General features: G+C 48.7%; 1 protein-coding gene across 1 annotated transcript in view; it reads left to right on the top strand.

Moving 5' to 3' along the window:
- NXN (nucleoredoxin) overlaps positions 1 to 27,639 on the top strand; it is a 51,187-nt gene that overhangs the window by 17,007 nt on the left and 6,541 nt on the right. The window contains exons 2-5 of the mRNA XM_061470294.1: positions 19,022 to 19,139; positions 20,495 to 20,628; positions 21,027 to 21,127; positions 21,648 to 21,754. Coding sequence (XP_061326278.1) covers positions 19,022 to 19,139; positions 20,495 to 20,628; positions 21,027 to 21,127; positions 21,648 to 21,754 — 460 coding nt within the window. The remainder of the gene's footprint in view (positions 1 to 19,021; positions 19,140 to 20,494; positions 20,629 to 21,026; positions 21,128 to 21,647; positions 21,755 to 27,639) is intronic.

Raw genomic sequence — 27,639 nt, 5'->3', positions numbered from 1 at the left:
ATTTCCTGGGTCCCCAGGCTGAGGGTTGAGTTGCAGAAGTGCTGAGTGCTCCTGCTGCAAATGATCTCATGGGAAGCTGCATGTCAAACATGTAAAACAGTGCTCAGTGCTGTTTATTTTTTAAAACTGGAGTTGTAGGCTCATTCTGGAACTGGATGCTCAGAGCTTCTCTGTACCTGTTTTCTTCAGCTATAAACTGGAGGTGCTGTGAATCGAGTTCTCTAGGATTTTATGAAAACAAATTCACTATTGTTTGAGAAGTATCCCAGTCTGCAGTGGCAAGATGCCTTCAGTTTTGCCTTAGAGTAGCACATGAGAAGTGTGAACAAAGCAGAGTTCTGTGCATGAACAGCCAGTTGAAAACCAAAACTGAGTAATTCCTCATTTGTTCAGCATCTTCTGTTCTCAGTACTAACTGCGTGAGGGCTATATGCACACATGGTATGTGGCCATGCTGTAAAGACCCTATGCAAGTGGACCAGATTAAAGCTACAGAGAAAACTTATTTCCAGCACATCCCAGCTTTTCAGGGCTTGGCAACTGTAATATTTTCATCATGCAGCTCTTCAGATGTAATATGGTATAAATTACAGGACTGAGTGAGTAAGGGATTGTGTGCAGAGGGTACAGGCATCATTCTCTAGCAAACCTAATGAGGAGAAGGTTGAATGGCTCTATCCTGAAGGTGGTAATTAGTTTTTATTTCTGACCTGTAGCAGAAAGTGAGAGCTTTCTGCATCATTCAGGAAGGACCTTGTGTGTAGTTTAGACTGCTAATGCCAGATGTCTGCTTTTGGCTTATCTTAACGTGGGTTGTGTTAGATCTTTAGGTTGGACCACTTGTGTGTTGGAGTCTCACTTGCAAAACAGCTCCTGTGTCCATCAAATAAAGAGGTTGAGGAAGTTATTTTTCCTGTGGTTTTGTAGAACTCTATACCGTTGTCTGTCTCTAAGGAAGATGTGACGCACAATGGCTTTGCAGCTGTGCAGCTTGATGGAGAGGCACATAGCTGCAGATGCTGTCACAGGGATGCTCCAGCAAGAGGTTTGTGAAATCGAGAGGCAGCTAGCATCCCTCTTCCTTCTCCAGAACCCTTTGGACTTTGTTCCAGCTTATCTTCTTGCTCTTAAAACATGGATTAGGAGCTGCAAAGCTCTCTGCAGGAGGAGCAGCACGTTTCATATCAGCCTGGCAAGAAGAGCCCCATCGGCTGTGTTGTTGGAAGGGCTGTGCTCAGCCATGCTCCTCCAGGGCTGTGCAAGGTTCTGAACAGTGCTTGCTTCAGTCAGCAGATGTTGTCAGGCATGCACAGGCAAAACCTTGCTCTAATTCACTAATTACAGAAATTCCTGGCAGAAGTTCCATGTGAGTCAGCTACAAAAAAATTACTTAGGGAAAAAAGTTGATGTATAAGGCTGATTTTAGCACATAAGAAGAAGGCAAGGCAGGGCTTTCTGTTAATCCAGCATTAGCCCACCATGTCCTTGTCTGGAGAGTGTGGTGGTGGGAGAAGCAGTAATGGAAGCCCAGGAGCTCATCCCACCCTGCCCACAGCTCTCTGAAGCTGATGGTTTGGCACAGGATGGATGGAGACTTCCCTTTGCACTGTCACAGGAGAGCTGGTGCCCAGCCCGGGAGCTGGTGCGGCTCTGGCTTGAGTGGGGGCAAGGCAGCCCCTTCCCTGCCACCTCAAGAAACACCCGCAGAGGGTGTTCACAGCACTCCCTCCTAGGGAATCTGCCTCTTTTTTTCCTTTATAAACGTTGGATTTTATTTTATTTTTATTATAAAACCCACATAACTAATTTCCCTTGGAATCTTTTGCAGGCGTCTGTGCTGAGTGTGTTTTGGCCTCACTGCCCAGTGCTGGTTTGGAATCCCAGTCCCAGTGGTGGGAAGTTTTTAGAATTAATGCCAGTTGTATTATTTTTTAATGGAATCATAGTGTCCACCTGTGGGTTTTAAACATGCATCCTTAGTTTTGTGTTTTGCCTGCAAGTATCCAGTGTCCAAAGGGTGTGTAGCCAGCAATAGCGATTCAGCAAGGGTACAGCATTTCTCCTTTGTAGGAAATGACTTTGTATTTCTTTTTGTAACCTGGTGTGCACCTCCCTGGCCCTGCTGCTGTGCTGAGCGGCTCTGCTCTGCTCTACTGCATCAGGCAGGATATGTGCCTATGCTCCCAAGGGAGGTGTGTGCAGCCCCATCAGTGAGTAATTTAAAAGTACACCTGGGGAACGTGAGTAGGAAACAGCCCTGTCTGGTGCCTCTGGGAGTGGATACGTTGACTTTTCAGCTGGGCAAAATATATTTGCTTGCACTTAGCACCCACTTGGGCCGAATTTTCTGCCTGTTCTGCTTCACTTTTCACTTTTGTTCCTGGTTTTGTGATATGGCTTGCAAAGCAGAAGATAGTTTTTCAGGATGTAGCACCATCCTTTTGATCCCAACCTTCCCCTTATTTCCTTACCAGGATTTCTTTTGTAATACAACCTCACTGAGCTTCCCCTGCTGCTGTTCTCCCTCTCTGACCTGCCGGTGCAGGTTGCAGGCAGAGAGAGGAGCATCTCTGTGCACTGCTGTGCCGCTGAGGCATGCCTCACGGATACTGGCATCCTCCCGTCCATGAAACACTGAGCACAGACTCTCCAAACTGCCCTGTCCTGCCCAGCAGTGGCTGTGATCCAGGACTGCTGTTTTCTCCGGAAAAACAACTTTGTTGGGGTGGGCAGGAGGCTGTGGACAGCCCCTCACAGCCGCATGCCTGTTACAGTGACTCTGTGGTTAAGGTGCTTCTCAGCATTTCCATTACAAAAACTAAGTTTCAGCAGCACTAAGCTGTCTGCAGAGCTGCTGCTGTTTGGATTTGTGGGGCTTTTTTAAATACATGATTCTCCCAGGAGCTTTTAAGAGCATGCACGGCCCTTGTGGCTCCAGTGTGGCAGTGATGAATGTAGCACTCATCAGCTCTAGTTTTAATAGTCCTTTTCCTTTTGGTCAGCAAGTTTTTATAGTTCATTTCCCTTTGATGGTGGTCACTGTCAGCAAAGAAGTGTGAAGCTGGTCTGGAACGTAATAGCTGGTACATAATATAATGTATTAGTAATGACATGAGAAGCAAGCAGAAGACTCTGGTGGTGCTACCAGCAGGAATTCCCAATGAAAGCAGTTGGGTTTAGTGTTGAGGAAGGTCAGTATAAACATGGCTTTCACCTGGGGTAGGGGAGGGAGCCAGTAATCCTGACAATAGGTTTGTATCTGCATGAAGCTTCAGTAACTGAAAAGCCATCTATATCCTAGAAGAGACATTTATTCTTCAGAATACAGAGCTTTTAGAGCATATGTTGGCCATGCAAACTCTCAGCTTTGCCATAAATCTGTGTTTTGGCAGCACTTTCCCAAGTGCCATATTATTGAGATAAGAATAGATAGGGGATTAAAGCAAAATCCTTTGCTATTTATGGACTCCCTTGGGGAATACGTTGTAATATTCTTGTGAACTGAGTCGAAGGTAACCAAAACTCAATGCTAAATCTTCCCTGTGGCCCTCCTTTAGACCTGCACAGGGGGCGAAAAGGGATGTGGCAAGATACTTCAGCTTGCAGATCTGAAATAATGTTGTTGAGGCTTTAATGATTTGCCACCTGTTGATTTCCTGGGATTCAGAACAGAATGTGGGACTTGTGCAGGTGCAGACTTGGAAAGTATTAATTATTTTGTGCTATTTGTAGAGGCATCTTTCTGTAGAAGTTGCTGAGTCTTTCCCTCCTGCTTCGTGTCTTCACAAACTCAGGTCCCATGCATCTGGATGTCCCCGTTGGCACAAGAGTAGAGGCACAGGCTGGGTGCCAGCGTGCCAGACGGAGCTTGGAAGTGTTCAGTGAAGCTGCTGGCTCAGATTGTCCTGATGCCCTTCAGCAAACTGAGCAGCAAGAGCTTACCCGAGAAGGGCTTTTCCCTTCTTTTTTAGGCTGCTTTAAAAATCAGCTGACTCTGGTTTGGTTTCTACAGGCATGGGAATTTCCTGGCTTTGGGTGTTTATTCCAGCTGCCTAGCCCCTGGGGTGTGTGTGTCTACAGGGAGGACAAGGTATGCTCCTTGCCTGCTGTGTGGTGGGGGAGAGCAGTGCAAAGACTGTGAAAAGCTGATTTCTCTTACAAAGTTCTTGCTTTTTATTCAGAAGCAGAAGGTTTGTTCTTGGAGCAGGGGGAGTTTCCTGCATTGCTTTGTGCAGGGCTTAACACAGCCTGTGTGCTCACTCAGGAACAGCAAAAATCAGGAGCAAGCGTATGGTCAGTGCATTCTTTCTCCTTTACATGCCTGTTTGATTGGGTAATAACGTGTGACCTTGCCTTTTTGTTTACCTTAAGCTTTGTTATGACAAAGAAGATGGATTTTTCCAGGCTCTTGCATACACAGTATGTAAACCAACACAATGCAGCGTGTGAACTCTGCCGCGACCTGGGAACTCTGGTTGTTCATTGATGTGCCCCGTTGACGTCAAATCGTTGCTTGGTGCCCGTGTTGTACCTCTATGACTGGGAAGAACATCTCTTCTTATGCTTGTAGCTACTTGCACTGGTCACCAGCACACAGGTGCTTGTTTCAGATTACTTTTTCTGGAAATGCAGGTGTTTGGGAGAAGATATACCTTTGGGAGATCACTGTCTCCACCTCTGGACCTGGTTAATTCTTGGAAATGATAAACAGGGAGTCTGTCTGCATCTGCAGATGGTTTTGCTCTCCCCTTGTAATACAAATTGCCCCCTAATCTTGGGATGATTTTGGACAGACTTTTCTTTGAGTCCTGTGTTTCTGAGCCCTTATTTCCCACCTAGGGAATTGAGGTTTAGATTTTTGTTGGGGTTTTTTTCCCTGTGCATCCTAATTCCTGGGTGTTTTCTGTAATTTAACTATGCTAGCTTGTCAGCAGAGACTTGGGATAAAAGGCTTTGTAGTGTGCTGCTTAGCTGGCTGTACAAACATGAAAGTACCAGGTTTTTAACTAGCCAGCTCACATGGCTTTCCTGTGCAAAGCTTTAGCCAAAACACTCTGCTAGATAAAAGGGATGCTGAGAAAGTCCAGGTCAGGCAGATATTGTCTGAGAAGGGGTATAGTGTTGATCTTTGCTTTATTTCTATTTCTTGTAACTTCTCAGGAAAAGCAGGGAATGAGTATAAATTAATTGTTTTCATCTCTTGGTGGTCAAAGATAGAGATGGATGGTGCAGTGGGCTGCCTGGAAGAAGCTGTTAAATAGGAGCCCACATGTCCCCACTCTCTTGAATCTTGAAGTTGGCTTCATGCTTCCTACTTCCTATGCACCCTTCCCCAAACTCCTTAAATATCTGAGCTGATGACTGATTGCCTTGAGTTTTTTGAGCTCTTTGAACTAGAGTGCAATGAGGTAGGCCCTGAGGATGAGGCTTCTCATCGGTCATTTGCTCTTCACCTCTGAGGGCAGGGTTTTGCATCAGGTGTGGCATTAAATGCACAGGGTTTGGTGCCCACTCAGGTCACATCCCTCTGCTGCTGCTGGGTGTTTGCTGAAGGTGGTACAGATCTGAAACCCAGGAGTTTTAGATCCGAGCATCATCCAATAGAGTTTTAAGAGTAAAGAAAGGACGAAGGAGGCTTTGGGTAAGAGGCAGCATGGTGTTCGGGTTCAGCCTTTGGGATTTTAGGGTCTTCAATTGTCATTCTTTGTGCAAGTTTTCACCGGAGTTACCTGATCTGCATCCCAGATTCAAAACTGCAGGGAGAAGTTTCCAGGAAACTTTGGACAATATTAATCCCATTATGGAAGGGCACAGGAGGGGTGTACTGCTGGGAAGTGGGATTTTTGGACTGGTATCTGTGGGAGTAAAGGCACTGCACTCATGTGGGGTGTGCGTGCGTACTGCAGCATGACCATGCTTTAGGTATTTAGTGAATTAAGTGGAGTCGGTTCGTCACCAGAAGTGCCTGCAGGGTTGAAAATGGAAGACCCTTGAATAGGGGAAATGGTTGTGTTGAATCCCCTGTATTTTGCCCTGTTCATAAGAAAAAAGCCCTTTTTGAGGTAGGGCAGAAGCTGTTGCTTTTGGCACCCGTGTACAGTGTAACTAGGACTTCATTTTGTAAGGCAGAGATGAAGTTGCTGTGCTGGGGCAGTGGAGGAGTGGGGCTGGCTCTGCTCTGCGCCACAGCAGTTTCTGACCCTCCCCTGAATCAGCCCTGCCTTGGGAAGTCCTCCCTCTCCTGCCAGCCTCTCATGGATGACTGAGAGGCTCCTGGCACCTTGCACAGTGCTCTCTTAATGTTGTCATTTTGCTAATGAGCATTTGAAGATGCTGGCTGGATCCCGGTGGAGGCAGGGATGGCTGGTCCCTTGTGTTCTGCTTTGAACATTCAGGCTCTGATGGGAATGGAGCGTATGAGAAATGCTCAGCTTTTTATCAAATGAATGGGGCTCCCTGGGGAGCTGCAATAGCTGGAGGTGAGCTCTGAAGCACCAAGAGAATTCCCTGCAGAAGCACATCACTGTTATTTGCTGCTGCTGCTGAAATAGCCCCTGGATGGCATCCTTCATACTGTCAGGAAGCTTGAAAAGGCCTTTTTACTCTCTTGGGTCTTAACCCTGAGCCAGAAGTTTCGGATGGGGAAGGAGATGGTGGGTGCATGCAGGTTGGGTAGGGTGCTGGGCAATGGCTCTCCGGTACGTGGTGAGGCGGCTGCCTTCCTGCCTTTCCCACCCTTTGATGTGCTGTGGGGTATGTATTGAGCATCTGCCCTCTAAGAGAAACCAGTTTTGAGTTATAAAGTTGAAAAAAAGAGGGAGTAATTTTGCTTAATCATTTTCACATAGATCCACAGGCATTTCTGCAAGAGCGAGCAGCATCTGGTTCAAGGGCAGCCTTGGCTGCTTTGAGCTCTCCTGCAGCTTCTGCAGTCTCTGTGAGAGACGGATGTTCCAGATGCTGTTCCCAGCAATTGGATCAATGACATGCTTATTCAGACTTTCATTTTGTAAAGACAAAAAGAAGTAGATTGTACTTTTAAGATCATTTGAAGTATTGAGGATCTGTGAGCCTTGATTTTTTTTTTTTTTTTTTTTTCCCTAGAATAAGGCAGTACGAATCATTTTCCTATTTATGAACACCACTCAGAAAGCAGAAGGGAGCTGCCTTGGTGCCTTGGTATTCACCTATTCTCTCCCTCCCGCTTCTACTATCTGCAAGAAATACAGAGTTTTTCTATTCCAAACAGTAAGCATTAATTTTGAGAAGAAAACTTTAAATGCAGTAACACCCCTGTGCTCTGTCAGCTGCACAGGCTGTCCTGGTGTATGTTTTCTGGGCATCTCTGAGCTCGTTTGTGTATGTGGAAGAGTTACTGAGCGATAGGGAAAGTACTGGAAGGATTTGGGGATTTGATGAAATTGCAAGGCAGCTGCCTGGTCACTTCTGAGCTGCCAGGACCCATTGAGGTGAATGTGAAAATGGTCACTGTGAGTTTGCTGCTGTGGTTTGCCAAACCCAGGCTTGTTATTTACATCTTTCCATCTATAGGGGTGTCAGTGCTGCCCACCTCATGGTGGCTGGTTTGGTGTTTTGGAGGTGGAGAGGCCCTGGGAGAGACTGAGTTGCTTGCCAAAGACCCTGGATTTGGCAGGACCTCTCCCTTTGTCACCGCAGCGAGTCCCATAGGAATGAGAGTCTTTAACCACTGCACCAGCTCTCTTATTAGCTGCCCAGGTTGATAAGCTTTAATTACCATGATCACAACTTCTGTGTTTTCCTTGGGATGCTGTGGCTATGTTTGGCTCCTGGCATACCCTTTGCTGTCCTGGAATGAGAGTTTCTCATGGGGATCCATAAAAGCTACTTGCCAACAGAAGCAGCAACATCTTGTCCATCCCAAGAAGAGATGGTTGGTTGCCAGAGCCCACCCCAAAGCCCACATTTGCCTTTTGGCAGGGTGAACATGCAGTGTCCAAGCAGACCTTTGGTCTTGGCCGAGGTAGATGGCGCAGGTCAATTTTTGCCCTTTTTGGGGTTTGCACGCTGCATGAGATACAGAGAAGAAAACTCCAGAAAGCAGACTGGAATTAAGCTGCAGGTTTTGTTCTCATTAGTGTAAAATCATGAAATCTGGTGTTTCTGATGGCTGTGAGGGGAGAAGGAGAAGTAACTCTGGGAGAAAGTAGCCGGAGGATACTTAAAAGGCAAATTGTTCACATAGTTTCTTTAAAATTTGCATGACTATAGTAAAAGGTCATCAGAACTGCAGTCTCCTCCTCAGATCCCTGCCTGCCGGTGGCTGATTGCAAGAGCCTGTTGCTAAGTGTTCCTGGAAACGGAATAAAGATGAAGCAAGATAATTGAACAAGAAGGAGGGAGGGGAGGTGGGGGAAGCTTGGAGCTCGCAGCCCGAACCACAGGGCTGCCAAATGAGATGAGTGTGTTGGAGTTTGACTCGGTGGCTGCATTTAATCAGCTCTGACCCAGGGTGGGGAATGGGTGACTGAGCCTGTAACTTTATGGCAGATCCTCGGAAAAAGCCACTTGGACATAAGCAGATGATTTACTTGTGTTTCCCGTGGCTTGTCCACCTCCCAGCACCGTGCTTCCTAGCACTGAGGCTGGAGTGGGGATGGGAAGGCACACGGTGTTCCCACGGTGCTTTGTGCTCTTTTCCTGGATAAAAATCTCTGTTCCTGCAGTGTGCATTTTGGTAGCCTGGGATCTACTTCTGCACTGTCAGTAATTGCAGAAGGCAACAGGATAAAACAAGAACACAAACAAATCCAGATCTTGACAAAGGCAGAAAGCCTTCAACTCCAGATGACTTGAGGGGGATTTTCTGCTCGTTTCAGCTCAGGCTTATGAGGAAACAGCTGATGGTTGGTTTGTATATTGCAGAATCAAATAAACCCCTGATATAGCTCCTTTTTATCACTAAAAGGACAAGGAAGCAGAACTTCCTTCTTAACTTTGGTCTTTCTTTAGTTGAAGCTCTTGTAAGGACACCAGACTTTCTCCATCTCCATGGATCAATTTCCTGGAAACAGTTTTAATAACTGTTTCTGTAGTGCTTTTTATCATCCCAGAGCATTTTTACAAACTCTGAATATAGTAACAGCTGAAATACAGCCACATCTGAGGAAGGTCCCTGCCAGTACACAGCAGTCTTCAGTGTTTTATAGAACACATGGTCGGCTTTTCCTTCTGCACAGAATCTCCCTTATTCTCACCATAAAGAGTCAGCCAAAAATCACCAAAAAGAATCGGGCAGAAATCACCCCGAATCAGCCCTCTGTGTTACCTCCTGGCTTGCCACTGACTTGAAGCCTTGGCAGCAGAGTGGGCTCCGGGCATCCTTGGCTCACTGAAGCCTGCGATCCCTGAGCCTCCCCCTCCAGCTGGGGCTGGCTGTCAGCAGAGGGAATTAATACGCTGCATCTTATCTGACATTTTGAACACTCCCATGGGATCTGTGTTGTCATCAGTTCCTGGCAGCAGCCTCTCGTTTCGCTGCGGCTGCAGGAGGGATGCCATGCCTGAGCCTCACTCACACCAGGGGTCGGTCCTGTCTTCCCAGTGCTGTATTTCATCCGTGTGCTGACTCACGGGCTCTCACCCCTTTGAGAAACTATGTATTTGGTGACTTCCGTCATTCAAGTCAGCATGGAGCTGGAGCTTTTGACCTTGCTACTGATTTATCACTGTCCCTGTTGGTCTTTTTAATTGGTTCTGCAGTCACAAGACACACTGCTCAAGCCTTAAAATAGAGAAGAGGGACCCCAGCCTGGTGTCTCATTCCTGTCCTGTGAGTGGCTCTGGAGCCAAGGGTCTCTTGTGTCTCGGTGCTGGGTTTCATGGGATGGATTGGGTTCCCTCGCCTGCCCTGCACCTGGCCCACCATGTGTATGCTGTAAACCCTGCATCCCCTCGGCCCTGCTTGCCTGACCAGACTTACTCAGCCCTGGTTATCCCTCCCCTCCCTCCTCTGATGAATTGCACTCACAGAGGTATTTTCACGTTTAGAGGTTGGTGGCTCGGTGTCAGGCAGGTTTATGTTTCCAGCCCTTGCAGCCTTCAGGCCAAGGGGCTGTGTTGGTTTGGGGAGCGGGAGGAAGAGGATAAATGCTCAGCAGGAGAATGTTTTCCAGGAGCCTGACCTGTTACATCCATCTTTCCTGTGTCATAAGTCAGATTGATGGTCTTCCCTGCAGGGCACCCAGTGTTGCTGGCTCAGGCTGCTGCATCTCCAGGTCTCAGCTTGCTAGTGAGGTGTGTGGAGAGGACACGGAGGCCCTGAAAGCACATCGTCATTAATTGGTGGTTTAGCCCAGAATAGTTTCACTGGTGGGATGTTTACACAGGATGGATTTTATGACTCCTAGATAAGTCCCTGTGAGCACTGAGGCTGTGGTGGGTCAGTGCAGGCTGTGGAGCCCTGTTGCACCCCAAGAGCTGAGGAGGAGCTGAGTGCTGTCTCTGGCAGGGATTGCTCTTCCCAGCTGGAGCTTGGGAGCACCTGGATCTGGTTAGTTCCCAGTGTATTCTGACCCGAGTGTGGTTACAGAGTGAATCCCTCGAGCTGTGCTGCCCTTCCGAGCTGCGAGCAGAGCCTGTTGCCTATGTTACATGGAAAGCCCAGAGCTGCCCCTGCAGCGTGGGCTGCGAGCAGGCGCTGGGGCTGTGGTTATGGCCTTTTTAGCTCTGCAGCTGTGTAACCTTTGCATGAAAATCCTCCTTGGGTTACAGACCAGGATTGCTGCCAGATTGAGATTCAATACTGTCAGCTCTGAGACGCTGAGCTGGATGCGGCTGTAGGGAGGGCCAGAGCAACCAGTGCACCCTCTCCTGAGATCGACAGGAGGAAGGTAGTTGCTTTTAAATAGTCTGAGTATTTGCAGTGATGCAACTGCTGTGTTGAGGGGAGATTGTTGTAATGAAGTGTCTGCAGCGATGCTATGGATGAGCTGTTGCATTTCAGATGCTGCATAATGAGGTTTCCCATCCAGTGGGTGCATCAGCAGCAGTGGGCACAAGCACACGTCTTGGTAGTTTCACAAGGGTCTCCCAGGTTCCTGGTCTGGGGATGTCCTGGTGCTGGTGTATGCCAGAGAGGTCCCTGCTCTTGAGGCATCCTTAAGCCCTCACCCCCCTGGGTGTGTTGCAGTGCTAACAAATACTCTATTGTTTTCCAGCATTTTGTTGGTCTGATTGTGTAAGGTTCCCTTTTGGATTAACGGCTGAAAACAAAGCAGAAACCACACTAATACCTCATTGTATGCATTAAACAAGAAAAATAATCCACGTTTCCCTGCAGATTTCAAAGGCTTTTGTGTTTGATGGGAACTCTATCTAAAATCAGGGCTTTTCAGAAGTGTTTGTTTCTTAATGATCCAGGACTGTGAGGCGGTTGACCTCAAGATTACTACCAAGGCTTAAATGCAGCTGCCTTCAAGTGAACGGTAGCAGCAAAAGCAAAGGCAGTGGGTAGGAAACCCAGGCTGTGATGTGCGAGTGTTCTGGCAGCCGTCCTGCTGCCAGTGACAGATGAGACTTGGGACCAAGAGAGACTCTGAACTTCGATTCAACGTCCCAGACTGCCACCCCACCCCTCGCCTTTCCTATAAACAGATGGAAAAATATCCCTTCCCCATAGACAGAGGCAAATTACTATTTTTTCTCATTACCTTTTGTTTACATAGCTATTTCTTACTCAGTGCTAGTCATCTGGGGGCATAATTTATAGGGGCCGTGTATGTATGATACACTTCTACATAGTCTTACATTTTTCCCACAAACACTTTTAACTCCCTCCATCCTCACTGCTCTTTCTGTGTTTGTCTTTCTCTCTTACTGAGCAGGAAAGCATGAAAAAGCATGAAAAAGCATGAAAAAACACCAGTGAAAACAGGTAACAGAAGGTGGGTTGGAGGTGCTGGCAGACCCCCTGGGCACTCTGCACCCATCTTAGTGCAAGCCCTGGGCCCCCATTCTCCTGAGGCAAAGGGAGAGTGCTTGGCTCAAAGCAGAACCACAGGGAAAAGAAATTATTTATGGAATATTTGGAAATGGAGGTATATTTCTTAGTCCTTGTTACAGTGATGCACCCCTAAATTCTGCATTGTTTCTGGACCGTTCAGTACATTTTGAGGAGCACCTTGAAAAAAAAGGTTTATGAAAGACATCCTTGTAGTGTTGATAGATCAGCCTGTCTTGTAGCATCTTCCCTGCATGTTTTGCTGCCTGGGTTGTTATCTATATGTTTAGACAAACGCTACTTTGCCCTGATCCTGAGATCAAACCAAGCTGCCAGCCCAGTGCCTCTTGGAAGCTTGCATGTGTAAAACAACCAGGCCACCTCCCGTGTCTGCTCTGGGCCCTGGGGCTTTGCTCTCCATAGATCATGTTAACCACTCTTCAGTTCTGCTCAAATTAAATGTTTTCCTATCAGATGTGGGCTGCGGAGGATCCAGCCTGTCAGCCTGCATGTGCATCAGGGGGAGACGAGGCAGCCGGTGCTCTGAGCCAGCCATATGATGCTTTGCCCTACATGAAATGCTCAGCTTACAGTCGGTGGAGGGCTTAGCTTGGGAAACTGCAAAGATCAGTGGTGTCAGTACTGGGGACCAGGGTGGTAAGAGGAGGAAAGTGGGCAGAAATGATGGGGATAGGAGGGCTGGCCCGGGTTCCTCACCCTGGGGCTTTCGCTGTGGGGCTCCTCAGGGGAACAAAAACCAGCCCTCCGCCAGTGGCTGCCTTGCCAGAGAACCCCGCAGAGAGGATTTCCTTCCGCTTCAGCTCCAAAGCTTTTGCCGTTGTGTTTCATGATTGGGAAGAACAAAAGCCGAGGGTTGCAATCTGTCTCCTGCCAGGGTCTCCCCTGCTCTCCCTCCCTCCAGCTGTGGGGCGGTGCAGGCAGCAGCAAGCTGGACCGTGGTGTGCCGGTCTCCCACCATGGAGCTGCACCAAGGAGAGGATGGAGGTGACAAGCAGGACCTGTGGCTTGGTTTGTTTTATTCTGGGGGAGCATCCACAGCTGGCGCTGCCAGGCTGAGTGCTGGGGGAAAACTGGTCCTAGGGTTGGGTTTAACTGGGCTTTCTCCCATCACAGACAGCGTGGGAGCAGAAGGAAATGGTAATGCAGTGGCCTGTGCCGTCAGTCTCAGCTGTTCACATCAATCTTATTTATTGCAATTCCAAATCCTCCCACCTCAGCTCATTAATGTTCTCAGAGCGGACATCTCTCTCACCAGTGTGTTTTGTAATTAGATTTTGATTTGCTTTCAGAGAGAAACAGCAGCATGATAGACATTAGTTTATCCCAAGCCTCACTTGGTCTCCTCCATGTCACAAGGTCAGGCCTTGGCATGCACCATCTGCCCTCTATGCCTCCCCCCACTATTTGGCTGTGTGTCATTTCCACACCGCTTTCTCCTTCTGCTGAGGGGTTCCCTTAAGCACGAAGGGAAAGAAGAGCAGTAAGGGAGGGCTGGAAGAGGAGCCTTAGCCCAAGCTGAGCTTGAATTGCCAGGACAGGCATGAACTGGATTTAAATTGACAGGGCGAGGGAGCAGCCTGTGCTGCAGCTTTGTGCCTGTTGTCTGCAGAGCCTGCGTGGCCCATGGTGCTTGTAAACCCTTTAAGGCACGATGTAAAAGCTGCAGTTTAATATTGTGAGTGAGTGAGGACAGAGAGGTTCCCTGCAGTGCTGGACTGTGGGAGCGGAGCAGTGGGGATAACCATGGATGTCTCCCCAGCCCAGAGCCAGTCTGTGTGGCAGAGCTGGAGGCAGAGCTGGACAATGAGCTATTCTGGTCCCTGTGGCCCTGGATCAGGGGTGGTTTTCCATCTGAGCACTGCCCATGTGTTCCTCAGGCAGACTTCATGTTTCAGCCTGTGTCTCTGGAATGAGAGACTGGCAAGAACTGAGCTTATGTCTGTAATGGAAACCCTGCTGCGCTGTTGCATAGGCACTCATGGGGCTGTTGGAAAATGAGGTCTTTCCAATGCCTCACTGGAGGAATTGTCCAGACCCTGGGGGTGTTGTGTCCAGGGATGGTTTTCTAGAAGAAAAGAGGCTTTGCATTTCATTTAGCAGAAAGCAGCAGTTCTCTTCAGTGGGAACATGTTAATTATTGCTGAGGGATCTGCCTCTGAGTTTTTAAACCAGCTTTGTCTGGCTGTTGCTGGTCAGAGTGGAAGTATGGGCTGCAAGACGGGCAGTGTTTGCCCTCTGTGTTGCTCAGGCAGAGGCAGCTCTGTATCCTAGGAAGATGGAGGCATGAGAGCTTTTATGGTCCAGGCTCACACAACAGCAGTGAAACACAGCCCTTGACAAGGCTGGAGGACCAGTTCTCACTGGCCGGGGCTCATTTCACTGCAAGCAGTTGTGCTTTATCTTTGCCAGTATTAAGTGCTGCATCTCAGGGTTTACGTTAGTAGGTAAATGTGACCAGGGCTGATAAATCAGTCAGCACAAGTGAAAATAGCACCCGGCAGCTGTTGGAAGTAGGGGATCCCATCCCTAGCAGTACACACAGAGGCAGGAGGGGATTTCATCCACCCCGGCCGGGTGCCAGCCCTGCCCAGAAAGAGCCATGGGCTGCCGGGGAGACCTCTTGTCTGACACCTTTATCTGGAAAAATTCCTGTGGCTGTCTGCAAACTTCTCTCCAGCATCCATCTCAGCCAGGCATTTCCCAGTCACCAGTGCAGAGAGCAGCTCTGCAACTGATGCCGAGGGCTGCTGCACAGCGGTTTCCAGGTCCTCCAGGACAGCGTGGTGATGCTTTGTGTAGGGATAAGATTACTGGAGGAATCTGGTGACTCTGTTTTTTCCACTGGACTGCTGTACTTAACCACCTGCACAGGAGCCAGGGAGCTTTCTGTGAAGCTGATCAGCCTGTATGGCATCTTGCAAGGGGCTGTATTTCCTTGCTTCTTCTCCAGCGGGCATCCTGAGGTATGTATTGAGTTAGCAGGCATGCAGCCTGAATCAGGAGCGAGGGGTGCTCCAAGAGGATCAGCTGCTTTTGGGCTGAATAGTCCGTAGATTATTTCTACATCTGTGTTAGCTTTGGCTTGATCTCACGGATTTGCAACAGCTGTTGGGAAGCAGAGCAGAGATCCCCTCCTTAAATGGATGATCACATCCTTAGAGTGCGGAGTATGTTATTTCTGTGTCATCCTCTTCACGGCAGGAAAAACAGCTTCTAAAAGTTGCTGAGGCAGCACTCTGCCCTGCTGCCTGACTCTCATCCCATCATCCGTGGTTTCAGACCAAGTTGTAATTTGCTTTCTGCATCCCACGCCCAGCCAGACACAGGATCCTTTGTGAGGTGAGTGGCTCTGCAGGTACTGGTACAAGGGTTGCTTTTTTCCTCCTGGGCTTTACTTTCTCTGTGGACCAGAACCAGCAGATGTATGCTGAGCAGCACTGAGGAGTAACTGGACATGAGGAAAAGATTTCTTTGCTGTGAGGGTGCTGAGGCGCTGGCACGGGGTACCCAGAGAAGCTGTGGCTGCCCCATCCCTGGCAGCACTTAAACCTGGTTGGATGGGGCTTGGAGCAACCTGTTCTAATGGAAGGTATCCCAGCCTGTGGCAGGGCATTGGAACTGGATGAGCTTCCAACCTAACCCATTCTGTGATTCTATGCGTAGCTTGCCTCCTTTTCCAGAGCCTGCGTTCTGTACAAACCCTTGGCAATTTACTCTGAGAAAAAACAACTGTTGCAGTAGTTTGCCACAGGACAGGTCATGTCATCCTGGATCCAGAGGCTTTTGATGGTCATACGTCTTTGCTGGAAGCTGCAAAGTAGTGGCATGGTGTGGGAATCCAGTAGTGAGCTATCTTACCCAAAAACCCCAGCTAAAATGAACCAGCCCATTTCCTTACAAGGTTCTGCTTGTTCAGGTCAGACCTGCAGTAAATGGAGCCATCAGGCTTCCCTCAGAAGCATCTGACAGGCTTTGGAAAGCCAGGTCTGGCTGAAGAGGGCCAGGGCAGTGGGAATGGTGGTAGATCCTGGCGCTCGTCCTGCAGCACATGCGTTTCTTATTCCCCTCAGCTTTCTTAGCGCACAGGAGAGTCATCAAACCAAACTGATCCCACTTGAAACAGCACATTCGTGTGCTTTCTGATACAGACAGCAAAATTGACATGGTTAGTGCATCAAGACCACTAATTTCCAGTTCAAGCCTTTAATACCCTGGCTTAAAATGACAGCTCAGTTCCAGTTGTCTTACGTGAAGTTGTCATGTTTGCTTGTTGGTGTCATAAGATGGGTTTCAGTGATAACCCAGGCAGCAAATACATAGCAAATACTAAGCATTGCTCAGCGATTCTGGAGCTCTGAAACATTTGGCATAACCTGGGATGGTGGGTTGTGGTGTGTGGTGGCTGCAGCTTTTGCATAGCTGAAAGGTAAAACCTTGCAATTTTGATTGCTTTTTCTCTTTCAAGGTGTGACTGAGCATAATACGATGATCATTGTGTTCCAGTCTCAGAGGATGACTCTCAGTCATCCCCTGGTGATGGATGTGCTCCCCCAGCAGCAGCAGCAGCAGCAGTTACATTGACTTTTTTTGATGCTTTTCAGTCTTTCAACACATGCCTAACTTCGTGCTTGCTGGAGGCATTCTCTTGTGGACCCTCAATGATGAGTTAGAAGTGGCAGCCCTCCATTTCATGGGGACAGAGTGTCTGGATTGCAGATTACCTGTACAGTGAATGTCTGGGCAGCCAAGACCTGTCTCTAGTTTGGGCCCAATGGGGCTGGTGCTTATAGGTCCTGAGCAGACCAAGGGCTAGTTGCTGCCAAGAGCTGCCATGTGTTCTGGACCCTGTAAACTGCCTGGAGCCAGCTATGCACTGCTTGCTCCAGTGCTTCCAGTGACAATGGGTTTGGTTTGGTTTTACCCCTTACCTGGGGTGTCCCAGCGCATCCCTCTGAGCACAGCGAGTAGATGCAGCCTCTTGGCTCGCAAGTGCAGACCCTGCAGCTTCCCCAGCCAGGCAAAACTGCCAGGACCAGCCGTGGTGCCCCGGGGGAGCTGCTTCTGTATACAAAGAACTTGGCAAAATGAAGTGTAATGTAAGCAACTATTTAAAGAGAACGATCCTATTGCTAGTTGTAATTTCCTCATTGTTTGCAACACCCTCTTAAATGCCTGTGATCCTTATAAAGAGCTTTTCCCCACCCTTTAAACTTCACAGAAATGAATTCTACCTTCTGTGGTTTGAACGTGCTCATTGTGAGGGGGCTGGTTTGCATTTAGTATGAATTCTGATTTTTTTTCTCTTCATGCCCAAGGCCATTTGGTTTGTGAATTAGCATTGTGAATGAGTTGGCTTGTCTCAAGAAATCCATCTATTGGAAATTGAAGGCTGGTGGCCAGGACACACAACCTTGCCTCTCCCTAGGTCCTAGGAGATGAAGGTTAATAAAGTGCTAGATCAGTGGTAGCGCTTTCCTTCAGACCCCAGAGTGTTTGCCGACACCCTTTGCAAGCAGGCTGACTCAGGCCACTCATCCAGATCTATCTTCTATAAAAAGGTGTAGGAAAAAATACCTAATGGAGTGGCATTGCAATCTGAATGTGGATGTGTCTTTCTCCCTCAGCTAGCTCTCTGGTGCACATTGCATCCCATTCCTGCCTCTGCCTGGTCCCCAGATCATTCCCATTCAGGAAATAGGATGGTGGTCTGCAGAGCTGTGGCCTCTTCATCTGAAAAAACACTTGAGTCCAGTTTCTCTGTGAGATACTGATGGAAGCAACAGCATGTTGTGTGTGGGTTTCTCCAGCTCTTGTGCTTGAACCCATGCTGGTGCTGGGTGGGATTCTCGGTGGTCTCCTCCTGCCCTTCTCCTGTGGCTGGGTTTTATTCTTCAAACCTGAGCGAGCTGTAAACACCCGGAGCCCGAGGGGCTTTTCAGAGCGGAGCCTGGTGATTCATTTCCTTCCCCTCTGGCTCTCGGCTATGGTTTGGCTTTTGTTTAAGGGTTCGATAATTCACCGCTGGGCTGTTTAGGTTGAAATGCTTGGAGAACTGTAAGTCAGTGTGGTGATTGCAGCAGCTTCTCTGTGCATGGTGGGGAGACCCGCTCCTCTGGCTGCAGCCAGCCCACACCTGCAGGCTGGGCTGTGCCAGCAGCTGCCGTTGTCTTGTTCCTCTCCATCCCAGTGAGCTTCTGTGCATGGGTTAAGCTCCAAATTACCCTGTGCCAGAGGCGTGTGCTGAGAAATGCCAACCCAGGAGCGTGTGACAGAGCACTCAGTCACTGGTGTTGCATGGAGCTGAGCTCGCTGCAAAATGTGGTGGCCAGCAGAAGGCAACATCTAGACCAGGATGCCCAAAACATGGCAGTCACACCTGCGTGGCTTCTGCCCACAGCAGGGGCAGTGCGGGGTGGATGAGCTGGACTACATGGCCCAAGACTAATGTTAAATCCATCAGCTCCTGGGAACAAACCTGGGAAACCCCAGTTGCAGAAGAGCCATACCCCCTGTGTTGGCCTTGTTTTCAGTGTGGCTGTATCTTGGCAGGGGCTGCTGGTTTGTTTAATAAACATTGAAATGTGAGGGGAGGAAACAGCCAGGGAAGCGTTACAGATTGCTTCAAAGGAGTGGCATTGTATTTGTGCTTACAGTGTCTTCTAAAGAAAGACCTTAAAGTATGGTAAATATTATCCCTGTTTCACTTGCAAAGAGGCGAATGTGGCAGGAGTTGAAGCTTTACCTGCACTTGCAGGCAAGCCTGCAGGAGCTGTGAGGCAAACAATGCTCTCACCCATGGTACTGAGGGGATGGTGTTGATGGTGAGGGTCTCTGTGGGCGATGAAGGTCCAAGCTGGTCCTGCAGCTCTGAAAGATGCCTTCACACTCATTGCCAGAGCACCAGCTCTGTTTCATTGCTTAGCTCTGACCTCTAGTCTGAAAGATGTTAAGACTCCAAAATTCTCCTCTTCAAGCTGCCAAGTTTACCTTTCTTCTCTCCCCTGCCAATCTCTTTTACAGCTGAAGCTGTGGAACAAGTACAGAGTCTCCAACATTCCTTCCCTAATATTTATCGATGCCTCCACCGGGAAGGTGGTTTGCAGGAACGGCCTCCTGGTCATCCGAGATGACCCAGAAGGTAAGACCTGGACTCCTGTGTGCCACAAAAGCATGGGTACACAGCTGCCTCTTCATTTCAGTTCCTTCTGATTTGCCTTGGAGGCAGAGGAGGGGGGAAGGGAAACAAACAACTATTGTCATACTTAACTTAATTGAGGCGCTGTATTATTGTCAGCATAAGATTTTCTGCATCATTCCTGCCAGATCTTGTGTTTTGGTTTTGCTTGTTGAAAAGAACAAAGATTTCCCCTCTGGGATTTTTGTCTGGAGTGGTAACGAAGAAAGACTAAGTGAAACATTAAGTATGGCTATTTCCCTGATGAAGGGACATGGATAGACAGATTGAGAGCCCAGACGTGCCGTATCTTGGGAGCAGAATCCTTTCCGAATACTGAGTGGGACTTTATGACTGACATCACACTCAGTTAGGATAACAAATTTCCCATTATTTACAACTGCAACAGAAAAATGCTACTGTTCTCCATTTCTGAGGTTTAGTGTGCTGGGAATTGATGTTAAATTCATCTTCTTCCAATTTGCAAAACCCAAAATGAGCAAAATATGTGCCCTTACTCATGGACCCTGCAGACCCATCCTTCAACTGCAGTCTGTCCATGCACACATATTAATGGCTTGACGTTCCGTCACATGGTGGGTACTAAGTGTGGTGACCAAGTCTTTAATTCAGGTGGCAGGAACTGTACAGCAAGTACATGTTGTGGCCTGAGCCATCTGTGATGTTTCCTCCTCTCTGGCTGAATGCATAGATTGATTGCTCTGGGAGCTGGCAGCAGATGATTTGAAGCATGTGTTTGTGTGTACACACACATGCTTGCTTTGGGGTGCAGAGGGTTAGTGTAAGTTGAGTTTATATGTGTGTATATATGTATGCATAAAAATATATCTGTAAACTATCTTTTACACAGATACAAAGTTTTATAAGTATGTATATAAAAGTATATGGTTAGTATCAGTATAAGGTAAACAGTCTGACTGCATTCCTGAGCACGTACTACCTTGCCTGCCTGCTGTGATTAAAATAAATGCTGTTGATAAGGAAAAGATGCCTCATCAGGCACAAAACCAGTGCAGGCTTTGTCAAGCCAAAGGTGCTGTGACTTGGGCTCAGGCGCAGCCACCCTGTGAGAAGGAGGTGGCTCTGGGCAGAGGAGTGGTGGTGCCTGACAGATGAGTTGCTCTTCATCCCCCTTGGATGAGGATAAACCCCAGTGGGATTCCTCAGATAGGAGCCCCTGTATCTTTGCAGAAGGTGGGATGTTTTTCTTTCAGTGGAACTTTCTGAAACTGTAAAAGCTGCATGTACATGTTGTTGTTTCATGTTTTCTTTCCATCCCCATTCCAACCCCTCCCCAGGTCTGGAGTTCCCCTGGGGGCCAAAACCCTTCAGTGAAGTTGTTGCTGGGCCTCTGCTAAGATACAATGGCCAGACGCTAGACAGCAATGCCCTGGAGGGCTCTTATGTTGGGGTCTATTTCTCTGCACACTGGGTGAGTAGCAGGTGCTTTGCAGAGCAGTTGGAGTGAGCTAAGGGATGCTCAGGGTTTCCCCCTTGCAGAGCTGTGTGGGAAAGTAAAGACATTGGGCCGGTTGGTGTTGAAGCAGTTATGCTCTGGTCATTCTGGCAGAAGCTGCAGCATTGCAGTGGCCTCTCACCCTCAGTTGGCCCTTCAGAAGGGAAAGAGTGGTCAGACTTTAAAAATGGAAGAAGTTTTGTTGGCAACTTAGAGGCCATAAACCTCAGCCACATTCATGGCTGCTGTCCAGCACTCCAGCAAAGATGAGGTCACATCTGTCTTTGCATGGTCACTGGGTCATTGGAGCTGCTGGATGTGGGTCTGGCCCTGTGGAGCAGATGGTGTCCTCATGCATGTGTTGTGTTTTGCAGTGCCCACCGTGCAGAAGCCTCACAAGGGTCTTGGTGGAATCCTACAGGAAAATCAAGGAGGCAGGCCAGAAGTTTGAGATACTCTTTGTTAGTGCAGACAGGTAAGGAGGTGCTAGCACCCTGTGCAGGCAGAGCTGCGTGCCCCCAAGCTGGGAAGCTGTGAGCATTGCTGGTTCGATTTGAGGAGGAAACTTGGTGTTTGGCTCTGGTATCAGAAAAGCTGCCCGAGTCCTTTGTCCTCTGCCCAGTGGCAAAATGCGAAGAGGGGGTTTATCAAGCGCTGGGGTGGGCTGAGAGCAGGCTCTGTGGAGCAGCTCTGTGGTGCATGGATCTGAGGTCTGAAGGATGCTTGAGCTGCTGCTGTCACCACAGGTTGATATTCAGATGCCTTGGAGAGTTTGAAGTATTTTATCAGACAAAAATGCACCCTGGCCCCCTTCTTGAGGAACCGGCAGCTTCAAATTTGGTCTGGTTCTTTCAGGTTGTTTCTGCCAGCAGCCCTTACCAGTGGGCTTTGGTGGAAGGGATAAAGGGCTTTGCAGGCCAGATTTTTAATGGGAAGAAGTGAGAGCCTGGCAGGCAGAGGGGCACTTGGGTCCCATGCACTGTTCCCTTGCACAGGTCAGAGGACTCCTTCAAGCAGTATTTCAGCGAGATGCCCTGGGTAGCTGTGCCATACGCCGATGAGGCCAGACGGTCACGCCTGAATCGACTCTATGGCATACAAGGTAGGAAAGGCTGCACTGATACACAGTTCTCCTTTCTGCTCCTTCTGTTGAATATTTGTAATGTCTCCTCTTGTTTAACTAAAATAAAACCCAGCAAAGCAAAGCACAGTGCCCCAGGCAGAGTCGCTTCATGTTTCTGCTCTCCACAAACTCACATTCCTACCACCTGCCAGGCAGGCTGTTAGTTGAAAAAAGGACTTCCATAAACAACCTAATTCTTCCTGGAAACTTGGAAGCTGTTTTTGGCTTAGATGTTTTTTGCCTAATTACTGATTTATTTATTTTGCTTTTTCTTGAAGGTTTAAATTTCATTTTCTTGCTCTTTTGTGTAATGCAAAGGCAGGCCATCGTTCTCTGCAGAGGCTGTGGAAGGTGGCATCTGGTTTATGTTAGTGACATGAATTACAGAAGAGTGCGTCTTTGATGTAAACCATGGCCTTGGTTTTACTGTACGTGCCAGTGCCAGAATTCCAGCAGCCCTAGCTGCTCGTAGAGGCAGGGGAGAGACTCTTGTCTGTCTGGGTGGCTTCAAAGAGTCGTGAAGATGATAAAAGCGCACAGCAGCCCTCCTGGGGGCTGGCACCTTGTTTCTGCAGGAGACAAACTGCAGCACAGAAACATGCAAGGTGACTGGCTCACAAGGAGGTCTTATGTCTGTACATATAGTTAAAGGGTCCTGCTGCAGTGTGCCTGTTTGTCATCTGTTTCTGTGCAATACTGGTCAGGTGGGTTCAGGCTGGCAGAGTGTTAATGTGGTCTGCAGGGAAGAAGGAGTGTTGCCAAAGGTGGCAAAGGGCCTGGGGAGAGTGACAGGAGAAATAATCCCTCCTTGGGGTCCTCTCCAGACACCTTTTCTGGCATGAGCTCAGGTGCTTTCGCTCGTCTCTGTTCCCTGACCTTAAACCAAGAATAACCATTTGCCTGCTTTAAATAGCCATCCGTTTGCTGCTTAATTACCTTCCCATGAGGCAGGAGCTTTCCAAGTTCATCCGTCTTTTCCCGGCCTGCTCACAAACTGGTTTTGCCTGAGCGCTGCAGGACTGCTGCCAGTTTCACTGGGACTTTGTGTAAATAAGGTGTCCAGACATCTATACTTGAGCACCAGGCATGCTGTAGCCAGGGAAACAGTGACAACAGCTTTCCCTCTAACTCCAGCCGCTGGCTCCTTAAACATCTTTCTTCACTCTGTGCTGACCTGAAAATGTAAATATTTGCTGTTCCCCTGCGCTCTGACCCCTTCCTCTGCCAGCATAGCTCCCATGTTACCCCCGTATTTCAGCTGCTCTCCCACAGACTGACCCTGGGATTTGGGCATGTTTGAGTGCAAACCCTTCTGCTTATCTGTGATGGTTTTCCTGTAGGGTGGTAAATTCTGCACAGGGATGAACTGTGATCCCACAAAGTCATCTTGAAAAGTGGAGGCAGGCTAATTTGTACTAGTGCAGGAGGCGTTGCTATCCCACCACCTCCCTTCCTACCCGGGTGCTGCACAGGCTTTGCAAGGCTGGGCTGGGCTCTGTTTCCCCATCATGGTCCAAGGTGAAGCAGAGTGATGTGGGGAGGGTGGCAGACAAAAGAGAGGGCTGGAGGTGAGCCCTTGTGCTGCTCCTTGAGGCTCCAGTTGTCACTGACCCCTGCACAGGCAGCGATTCTGGATCCTCTGTGCTGACTTTGGGTTGCTCGCCTGTTTGCAGTCAGGCTTTGGCAGCAGGCTGCTGCACCAGCTGTTTCTGCATACAGGGCTGGATGTCTTGGGCTCAGCTCATCATCCCACCTAAATGTCAGATCAGATCCATATAATCTCATCTGCCTTTTCCCAGATGCAGGGCTCTGATGCCGCCAAGCATTGTTGAAGCCCCTTTTGGAGCTGCACCTATGCACCAGAGAGAGCATGTAGCCCATTCAGTCCAGGTTGCCATCCTGATGGTGCACGTAGGGTGGTTTCTCTGACGTTATTTGGAAGGCTGGGAGCTGAAACAACAGAAGAGCTTGTCTTCCCTGACTGCTTTAAGTTGCTGAGTGGTGGAAAGCAGCAAGAGAGTCAAATCTCTTGTTGTTTTAGTCCTGTGTTGGCCCCCACAGCATTCAAAAACTCGGTATGAAATGTAAGTTGAGTTATTAGCCTTTATTTGGGTTTACTTGAATGCCTCCATTCATAACTCATGTGCAGTCAGTGGGCTGTACTGTACCCACCTATATTAAATTGCTTCTAGGTGCAGCACTATCTTGAGAAAGAGCTATGTCTTGTGGCATGGCTGCTTAGAAATAATTCTCTGTTGTGCAGGCAGCTCCTGGTCTGCATGATCCTGCCTTAGGTGAAATCCCTGATGTTAGCTCTGCTTCCAGTGAGTTGGGGAGCAGTCATAAATTTTATGCTTGGACAGGAATCAGCCCTTGTTGTTGTGTATCTTGGGGCCTACAGGAAATCTGGAAGGGGGCTTCTTTTTTTTAACAAGGGCCTGTAGGGACAGGACAAGGGGGAGTGGCTTTAACCTGACAGAGGGGAGACTGAGATGAGCTCTTAGAAGCTCTTCCCTGTGAGGGTGCTGAGGCGCTGGCACGGGGTGCCCAGAGAAGCTGTGGCTGCCCCATCCCTGGCAGTGTTCAAGGCCAGGTTGGACACAGGGGCTTGGAGCAAGCTGCTCTAGTGGAAGGTGTCCCTGCCTGTGGCAGGGGGTTGGAGCTGGGTGAGCTTTAAGGTCCCTTCCAACCCAAACCAGGCTGGGATTTTATGATCTTAGGAGCCTATTCATGAATATTCCTTAGGGACTCTGTTGCATATCTTTGGGATTTGCAGTCCCTTGGGGGAACTTCCAGAATTCTTTTGTTTCCCCCTCTTCTCTGTGCTTTAACCCAGACACCCGGGGGTCACTCTCACAGCCCGCCTGGTGGGAGCAGCCTGGTTGTTACTGTTAGAAGAGGATTCTCCTACCAGATTTGTGGAGCTTTCTTCTGAAAAAGGTGAAGAAAGAGCAATAAACCCCCCACTCATCCTGCAGCTGGTGTATTCTGAGGGTTCGCTTTACATCAGTGTTGATTACTCACCCAGCAGACTTAATGCAGATGAGATTTCCATGTCGGATCTGGGGTTTAATATATAAATATGTAAATGTATTGCCAGGTTCAGTAACAAATCATTTGGCCCCTGTGTTTTCATAAAATGCTAGCCCCATGGGAGCCGAATCCATTTTCTAATGCATAAAATCAGACTGAGCCCGTCTATGCTAATTTCCATCCGAGCTAATACAATATTCATTGCAGAGTGTCTTATCTGTGATTTTTCTTGATAAGTAAATTCTCGTGTTATAACTCATGGCAATTACCAAAGCCCCCAAAGGCACTAAAATAACAAATAGTGGCTCGAATGAGAAGGGATGGGGGGGAAATAATGGGGTTAGCAGGTGTGAATAAAGTTAAGGACAGTTTCCCTGGTCTGGCTGGTCTGTGTCCCATCCAAAGAGCATGTGTTTGCTAGGGGAGCAGTAACAAGGTTTGCTTCAGAAGTCAATGATGAGCCTATGGAATGCCGCTGTGAGCTAGGTAATGCTCTGTCCTCTGACCTCTGGGTCTCAGCCAGGGATGTGCAGGAAGGAGGCACATCAGTGATCCTTGGAACCAGGAGCAGATGGGTTGTGGCAGCCTCAGCCTTTGCCAGGCAACTCCAGAAAGGAAACCAGAGCTTTGTGGCTTGTGAGAAACCTCTGATGCAGGGTAAAAGGTGCAGGGATTGACCTGGCACATGTCATTTACCTCCTAACAGGCTGAAAACCCAGCCCCAAGTTTTCTGATGTGTTACTCACATTTCCTGAACATGCTAAACCCAGGATGAATTATCTTAAAGAGTCTTTGTTTTCTGAGTCAGTTTTGTATTTGCGGTTGGAGGTTTCAGTGGCTGGGTGCTTTGGTGTGCATGTTTCTGCACACACAATCTGGTAAGGTTGGAATGTTTGAATAGTAAATGAAGTCCCTGATAGTGGTGGGATCACACTTGCAACAATCTGTGTCTAAACTGAGCCCTTGATTTTCTCAGATCAGCAAAGCTCATTTCAAATCTGTGCTTTGGTATACTGCATTGTTCAGGTTAGACAGGATACTGAGATGAACCTACATTCCTAGCCTGTCCCTCGTGTATAATGCAGGCCTGGAGAGGATGGAGAAGCAGGTATTTGGGGCAGAGCTGGAAATCTAAATTAGGATATAGATCCAAGTTATGTGTGATGCTGATCACTGGTCACTGGCTGCTTCTCCTGGCTTCAGTAGTTCTTTGTGCCTTGAAGAGTAGGGCCAGAGTGAGATTTCCCAATTCCTTCTAGTCTGTTTAACCCATCCCTGCCCTAGAGCTATGTTGATACCAGCAGGTAGTGAATAAGCCTTTTTGTGAGACAAAATGGTTTTCTTGGCATACCTTTAGGACTTGCAAGCCCAGCCATTGGGCACGTTCTTGCACTGCTGCAGCACCAGCCTGCTGCTCCCAGCCCCAGCACGCAGTGTCGGCAGGAATGTGAGCAGCTGGAATGAGGGGAATGCGGCCGCTCGCCTGGACCTGCAAGGCAGGCGTGGGACAGACAGATGGCCATGTATTTCCTAGAGAAATGCCTAGAATTCAGAGGGCTTGTGAGTAACCCACTGTTGTACAAACATGGGAGCACAGTGCCAGGAGTCTGGTAGAGGCAAGTATGCTGGATTCCCCCTGCACAGAGAATGGCTCTGCAGGGTATTTCTGATGAACAGGCTCTAAAGTGAACCTATGGGTGAGGGCAGGAGGGTTTGAGTTGCCTCGGTTTGCTGATTGTGGCTTGGGGTATGTTGCTGGGTAAAGGAGGAGATGCTGGTGCATCACCTTCTGGAGCAAGCAGGAGAGAAGCAGACAGCAACACCTGGCACTCACACTGGTCACCTTGTCTCTTGGGGCCTGATCCCAGACTTTCTCCCCACTTCCTTCCTTGTGGGATGTTTCTTTGTCCCCTTGATGACAGAGGAATGATGTGCTTTCCAGATGAAGTCACTAACATGAGTTGTGCCTGGAAAGCCTTTTCAGATGGGACAGTCGCCAGTTGGTATCCACCCTTCCCCATTGCCCGCCCAGCCACATTTGATAGGTGACAAGTGCTAAACCTCTGCTGCAAGTGTGTTTGCCTCCCTCATAACAGCTTCTCCTTCATAGTGGGTCTTTCCAGACCCATAGCTTGGGCCAAAATGCTGCTGTTTCCCAAGAGTCAGAACCTCACTGGATGTCCCCAGTGAGCCATGTGGCAAAGTGTGCTGGCATTAATGTGTATAATCCTGCTCCATCTCCACTTGCAGAGGTGGGGGTATTGAATATTCCCAGGGTTGATCCATGCCCCTGAGCACTAAATCACCATGGTTCATGACATGTGAGATGCATCCTTGTGCTCTGGAAATGGCTGGATGATCAGCTCTGAGTGCTGGAGAGGTGTGGGTTTCACGGAGGAGTTTGTGGCTGCTAAAATACATTGCCTTCCTTCTGGGAAGGCACACACCCTGCTTCCTGGCTGCCATTGCTGTGGAACACATTGCAAGAAGGTTTGTGTGTGTTCCTGTGAGCCGGGGACCAGGCTCTTCCAGCAGCAGCCACTTCTCAGTGCTGGGGTGGCAGTGTCTGTGGGGCACTGATGCTCTGCCTTGTGCACAGGAGGCACATTTGTCTAGCACTTGGCATGAGGGAGCTTGTGAGGAGGGTCCCTGCATGGTATGGTGGGTTTGCATCAGGCAGCATCACATAGCAGTGACCCCTGCCTGTGCTTGGGCAGGGAAAGGCAGGCAATGCCAGAGCCTGTCTCAGCTTCGTGCTCTGGCTGCTGAATTACAGTGCTCTGCTAGGACAGAAACAGGATCCAGGGACCCCGATTCCTGCTCTGTTGAGC

This window comes from Pezoporus flaviventris, unplaced genomic scaffold, assembly GCF_033815535.1.
Source record: "Pezoporus flaviventris isolate CSIRO_AGI_PZ_B2104156 unplaced genomic scaffold, CSIRO_AGI_Pfla_v1 ptg000063l, whole genome shotgun sequence".
Taxonomy (NCBI): Eukaryota; Metazoa; Chordata; class Aves; order Psittaciformes; family Psittacidae; genus Pezoporus; species Pezoporus flaviventris.
This window is presented reverse-complemented; position numbering and strand designations above follow the sequence as displayed.